This window comes from Musa acuminata, chromosome BXJ1-9, assembly GCF_036884655.1.
Source record: "Musa acuminata AAA Group cultivar baxijiao chromosome BXJ1-9, Cavendish_Baxijiao_AAA, whole genome shotgun sequence".
Classification (NCBI taxonomy): Eukaryota; Viridiplantae; Streptophyta; class Magnoliopsida; order Zingiberales; family Musaceae; genus Musa; species Musa acuminata.
The window spans coordinates 43,566,094-43,572,638 of record NC_088335.1 but is presented as its reverse complement, the minus strand read 5'-3'; the positions used below and the strand labels follow the sequence as shown (position 1 = coordinate 43,572,638).

At 39.2% G+C, this 6,545-nt stretch overlaps 1 protein-coding gene across 3 annotated transcripts; it reads left to right on the top strand.

Moving 5' to 3' along the window:
• Positions 1–1,106: 1,106 nt before the first annotated feature.
• LOC135584909 (squamosa promoter-binding-like protein 12) lies at positions 1,107–6,172 on the top strand. Of its 3 annotated transcripts, none has more exons than XM_065083856.1 (6): positions 1,107–1,487; positions 1,778–2,382; positions 2,548–2,684; positions 3,615–3,878; positions 5,524–5,867; positions 5,970–6,172. In XM_065083856.1, the coding sequence occupies exons 2-5, from the start codon at positions 1,781–1,783 to the stop codon at positions 5,844–5,846; spliced, it is 1,326 nt and encodes a 441-aa protein (XP_064939928.1). In that variant the 5' UTR covers positions 1,107–1,487; positions 1,778–1,780; the 3' UTR covers positions 5,847–5,867; positions 5,970–6,172. The 3 variants fall into 3 exon arrangements, with proteins under 3 accessions (XP_064939928.1, XP_064939926.1, XP_064939927.1); XM_065083854.1 differs by lacking the exon at positions 1,107–1,487 and adding an exon at positions 1,494–1,637; XM_065083855.1 differs by lacking the exon at positions 1,107–1,487 and adding an exon at positions 1,501–1,672.
• The last annotated feature ends 373 nt before the right edge of the window (positions 6,173–6,545 follow it).

Genomic DNA, 6,545 nt, shown 5'->3' with positions numbered 1-6,545 from the left:
TGACTCTATCTCTATTGCCAAAATGATTCTTCCCTCTTGAACTGTGAGTTCAGTATTAGATTTTTTTTCTCACTCATCTTTTGTACCTCCCTTTCTGAGGGAAAAAGTAAAGTCATGAAGCTCCAAGATACTACCCAGTTCAGTTCTTCACCAAGTACTAATTGAAAAGGCCATTTTGGGATTTCAAGTCAGTGCCAGCAACTTAATATTGTTACTTATATTGAGTCAAATCCAACTGAAGATGGCTGTTGTAAATATTTTACACAAATTTTCTGGTTCTCTTGTTTCTCTTATGTGTTTGAATGGATCAAAATTATTTTCTCATCATGCATTCATGATGGTTAATATTTCTTTTCAACCCTGAAGTCCAAAACACTGGGACCAACATCACATGAGTATCATTGTCATTCATCTCCATTCCAGTCACTTTATCTTTGCTAGTATTTTGTTATGTTTTTTGTGCTTATAGAATTATTGTTTACTTGGGTTGAATACAGGGGTTGGGGGCTGCTTGTACTTTCTCAGGTGGTTCATTAAGAGGGTCAGGCTTAAAAACTAAGTATATTTACATATATAAATATACATTAAAAATCAGAAACTTGGTTAAAATATAACACAGTTGGCCAAAAAAGACTCCCATGTTTTCAAGATAGTTCATACTTAGAAATTGTAATTTTTCTTTTGAACCAATTCTTTATCCATATATAGGTAATCATGATGCTCATGACTCAGCACATGCTTGTAGATATAGGTAATCATGTCATATCAACATTGTATTGAGCTCAAAATATTGTTGATATGGTATGCCTTAGCAAAAGGCAATCCTAGAGAGTGAAAGGTGAGAATTCCAAAAACTTTGGCTTGGTTTTTCTGGACAAGTGCCCTGAGATGGATGCAACAGAGCAGTCACTTCATGAAGCTTTGCCACTGTCTGTGTCAGGAATGCATGTGGTTTGGCTGCTACACCCAGGAGGGGGGGGGAGAGACACATTTTTAACCATGTACTATGCTTTGATTAGATTCAGCAAACCAATGCCACCTCCAACTCTCTCTACCCAGTCACCTTCACACTGTTTCCTGACCTGTCTACAGATCAACACAGTGTAGTAAAAGCAGTGAAAATTGTTCATGTAAGGATGAGACATGAAGGGTGACAAATGTTGGTGATTACTGTTGCACAGTGTTACAGTGCAGAGGTAACAGGGACATATAAAGCGAGGGGCAATCAATAGAGATAGCAATGGCTCACTTGTCATTGAATGGATAGCAACATCCCACTTGCTTCATGGCTGGCTCCTGCTGTGACCATGGGTTGGATGAGTAGGAGGAGGTGTGGGTGTTGAGAGGGATGGAGGTGGGATGTGCTTGAGCCTGCCACTGTCCCTGCTGCAATAGTTTACTCCCCCACCATGGATTGAAGTCCCCCCAAGCCCTCCCCTTGGCCTTTTGACCTGGGAGTTTGGCTCTGATTGGCATCAATAATACAGGTATCCTGACTGACTACCTTTCCTTCTTGTAGGTTATCATCTCTTGGTTTCTATCGCACCCGCTTTAGGTCCGTGAGATCTTGATGCTCGATAGCCCTACTGGGGAATAGTACACGAAATCTTGATTCTTGGTTTCCTGTGGGGAGGGCGGTACATGAAATCTCTTGGTTCTTGATTACTTTTGGGTGATGATAGTACATGAAAATCTGATTTTTTTTTTTTTTTTGGGTATCAGTGCATGAAAAATCTGATTTTTACCACTTGATTTTTTGATCTCCGTTGGTCAAAAGCGCATGCGATCTTTGATGATGGACTGGAACGCGAACGCTTCCTTGCTGTGGGATTGGGACAACCACGCGCCATTTGGAGGGAACTGCAAGCTGTCCGCCGGCGGCGGCGGCGGCGGCGTTTCCTCTGGCTCAGAACTGGGGAATGGTTCCTCATCCAAGAGCACCATCTCTGCTTCCTTTGATTCCTCATCCAAAGCGGGAAAGGAACCGGAGTTTGTCGCGAATCCAAGGAATCATGACAAGAACAGATTTTTACAGGAGTCTGATTGTCCCCCAGTTGCGGTGCTGGCCGCTGGATTGGAGGAATCGCAGATAGGGCTAAAGCTTGGGAAGAGGACCTACTTTGAGGATGTTTCAGCTGAGAGTAATGCGAAGAATCCTTTTTCGTCGTTGGATTCTGCATCGGCGGCGACTGCTCTGGCTAAGAAGTCGAGAGTGACTCATCAGAGTGCACAGAGTACCTTCTGCCAAGTTGAAGGTTGTAATGTTGATCTCAGTGAAGCCAAGGACTATCACCGGAAACACAGGGTCTGTGTAACCCATTCCAAATGCCCCAAGGTTATCGTCGCCGGCCAGGAGCGCAGGTTTTGCCAGCAATGTAGCAGGTTACTTGGGAGTAAACAATTTATTATGCTTTTCCAAGAAATAGAGTTATTTCTATACGTGTCATCCTTGCTAATATTACTTACATCTGAATTGTTGAATATTTAACCAATCATTATGCTGCAGTCATCCCTTATCTTGCATGGTCTGGTTTGTTCATGTTTAAGGTTCCATGAGTTGTCCGAGTTTGATCAGAAAAAGCGAAGCTGCCGTAGACGTTTGTCTGATCATAATGCACGACGTCGCAAGCCACGGCCTAACTTAATCACATTCAATTCAACAGATTTTTCATCTTCATTTTATGGTATAAATGAATTCTAACTTCACTTTTTTTTGCTTTTGATCTTTTGTTATCCATATGGAATAAGTGAAGAAGCGCAGTTCGGGCTATGCTGTTTACAGACATTGTTTTCTCACATAAAATGGGATCGTAATGTACCTGTTACCTATCTTTATCATCCTGAGTAAACTCCACTGCTATAACCTAAATGGAGCACTACATATGCTTTTATGAGATTGATTATGATATCCCTGCTACTTCATGTGTCTCCCTTAGCAAGTTAACCTTGCAAGACAATCTTGATGTTGCATTGCTGCTTTTTTTTTTTTTTTTTGTAGCAGTGGCTTACAAAACTATCCTTAATGTTCCTCTTTGCTGCTCCTGAAATGGTGATGGTCCACTATAACCGGAAAACATATATTTGAAACACAATCTTGTCCTTCGCCTTTTCCTTTTCTGAGTTGATCTTGTAGTGTTTATATGACTGTTGACAGCACTCGGTTGTACATCCTCGTCCTTAGCCCTTTTAAAAGATTAAGAAAACTTAATTATGAAAGTGATCAAAATGGAAGCATAAGTTGCAATCAAAAGGTGCCCTAAGAATATGACTATGCAGATTTCCACTGTGCCACTTTACCTCAGGTGACTAAAAGCCTAAAAGCAATACTTATATTTTTACACAGATTGTTCAATCTTTTCATTTTATGGTTCACTTCTAGCTATGATAAATGAGATACCATATCCAAAGAACTATACTCTAGCAATACTTATCTTGCTTAAACTTCATTCTGCTGTTGTTAATTTTTCGTATACTATATCCAAAGAACAATGAGATACTTGTTAAGACTTGCTGCTTTGTTGATGTTGTAATGAGATACTTGATAATTTTATGACATGATTTTTTTTTTATAATATTGCATTTCTCACTGCTGAAAGTTAACCGGCCTTTTGCAGATGATAGACATCATATGAACTTGCTATGGAATAAAACTCTGTTTGGTCACATGAGATCCATGGCAAGCACCACAATTGAAGGCTCACAAAATGACAAGCAAACACAAATGAGAGGCCCATGGGTGAAATCAACAAAAGAACTCGGCATTGATGAGCAGTTGCCTTTGCCAAACACCCAGCTATCAAATGGATTTTTCACACTTTATCATGATGTGGACAAGCTCTTACCACTCAAAGGCACTGCTGCCGAAGTACTCAATCAAGGTAAGTGATGTATTCATGCAAGCTATTAGTTCGAGAGCTCCATTTATTTGTTGCTTTTGCCCAGTGGTATATGGATGGTTCTCTATGTTTTGAATTGTTCTTCTCAAAATTGAAATCCATATCTCCCAAATGTGGCTGTTCAATACTTGTTTCCATTTTCACTATTGCCAAACTTATGGATAGATGAAAATACATAAATGCAGAAGAAACATTACATGTGTCTTTGTTCTTGAGTTTTTCTTTTTTGAAAAATCTAGACATCTTAATAGTGTCTGGGTAAGACTTTGCAGCAATGTGATGCATGATACACTGTATACTGTGTAACCCTTCTGCCTCTAACTTCTTCAAAAACCAAGTTGACATGAAATAGTATACCTCTTGTGACACTTTTAAGATTTTTCAGCTTTGGATATGTTTTGATTTAGTAGGATCTTCAGAAATATATCACCATGATTTGTTGGTTTTTTTCTGTCTTGATTTGGTCATATCAATTTGATTGTCTGTGGTGACTTGTTCTGCATGAGGTCAGCTAGTTTTCATAAACTGACCATTTTGTTAGGAGATCAAGTCTTTTCCCTTTTAAAATAAACAGAATATGGTGCATTTTAATTGCTCTCTTTTCTTATTAATGTTCCTTTTAATTGAATGTTTGTTGGATAGATAATTTTTCAAGCATCGCAAATTCATGTCATAGTGGGAGATGTTACCTAACTAAGTTTAAAAGTATGTAGTTATTCTAGTAGTCATGTCTGTTTATAAATCAACAACGAAGACCCTAACAAGCCTGTCATTGTCCTTGGCATCACCTTGGAATTGCTAGGCGACGAGCATCCGGTGTCTATATCATGGAAACAGTATTACCTCTGCTATTTGATTATTTTGGCTGCATCTATTTGAGGATCACTCCATCAAAAAAGAATCACAATTTTTTTCTTTCTTAAATTCACTAGGATAAGACGATACACTTGAATCACAACTATCTTATAAATAGAGTAGGATAATTTCGCTAGCTTTTTCTCAGTAAGTTATTGATCATCTTTTCTTGAAGACTTGAGCATTGTTCTATGAGATTTCATGACCCATGGAATGGGTGTAGTCGTGGTGTCCAGAATGAATCAAGTGCAGGAACCTTTAAAACATGTACATGGGGACAAACCTGCTCCATCTAGTTTCATTTGCATATCTGTTTGCTATGTGCTAAGCCTGTCAGATGACTGTTTCATGGTTCATTAAAGTTGACATGAAGTATGCGTAATGTTATTCTAGATTTTATGGTTTACACGAGCGTCAAAGTTCTCGATATAATGGTAACAGGACCACGATTTATTAGAAATTACGTATCAAGGAATGTCTTGAAGTTTCTGGTAATCCATGTAATTTCAAGCCTAAAAAACATTACATTTAGATGGTCCAGATAATACTGGTTCTATATCTGGCACATGTTTAGCTGTCATCGTGATCTTCCTTCAGGCAGCTGCTACCTATTTTCATTGGCCAATCACAGATGGAAAACTCATGCTTCTGGCTGCAGTTACTGAACAACAACAAAAATCATCTCTCTACAAAATAACGAACACCATTGAGAATGCAGCCATCCTTTATGTTATCAATAGTTTTGGTAACATATGTATGTTCTCTTTTCCAGGTTCAGAGGCATCTGCCGGAGCTTCGAACTTCGACGGAGCACCAGATCTTCGGCGTGCTCTCTCTCTTCTGTCAACCAACGCATGGGGTTCTCCTGACCCTGGACAACCATCGTCCATCGTCGAGTTTCTTGACACTAACCACCACAGCACAGCGGAGCCCATGATGCCTACATTGAACTCCTCAGGTCAATTTTTTCCCGGACAGTCTCTGGCTCAGCAAGCTCAACTGCTTCCATTTACCATGCATAGAGATGACAACCATCCCCAGGGGGTTCAGCTGCAAAACAGGGACACTCTTTTCGATCCCCGTCAGATCCATTGATGCTGAGAAGTCAGATGGCTGGTACATTGACTTGGATCGATTGCTTGGAGTTTCTATTCCTACTTAGGATTCTGTCAGGAGATTAAGTTTCTTCTAACAATTGAATTTACTGCTGCTTTATAGATTTTGGCTGCTGCTACTGCTACTGCTACTGCTGCTATCCCACCTATATTGGTTGGTTCTCAACTGTTGCTTGTCCACAGTAGGCACTGCCAGGTAATGGTGAATTCATGAACATGATCTGTGTTATGATTCTGAGACTGGCCTCTTTTGTGCCTTCCCAAAATGTGGTTCTGTGGAATACTGCAAGGTTCGAGTGTTTCTTATGAGTGTTTCTTATGCATCGCGGTTCATAGTCAGAGGACAACTAAAACATGCATTGCTGCCCTAAATCATCATAATCAAACTAATAATGCATTGATTTCCATTGATAACAAAGTTATGCTACAACTCACAGAACATGATCAAAATTCTCAAAATAATAAAGACAATTAAAAGAATATTTCCCTTCTTGACTGTTTTCATATTTGTATCTCTGAATTTTTGGTAAAGAAATTTACCCTTACAGAATTCAAAAACTTGCATATACTTGCATCTCGACTGATGGTTACACATAGATTAGTTTTAATACCCTTTATGTGTTCATTATGATACTAAGAATATTAACGAGTACTTTAGATAACTAATTACTGCTAGAAT

Coding starts and splice junctions, on each gene's coding strand:
- LOC135584909 (XM_065083856.1), top strand. CDS start 1,781: ATGCGATCTTTGATGATGGACTGGAACGCGAACGCTTCCTTGCTGTGG. Junction 2,685..3,614: donor TTTTTCATCTTCATTTTATG/GTATAAATGAAT, acceptor GGCCTTTTGCAG/ATGATAGACATCATATGAAC. Junction 3,879..5,523: donor TGCCGAAGTACTCAATCAAG/GTAAGTGATGTA, acceptor TCTCTTTTCCAG/GTTCAGAGGCATCTGCCGGA.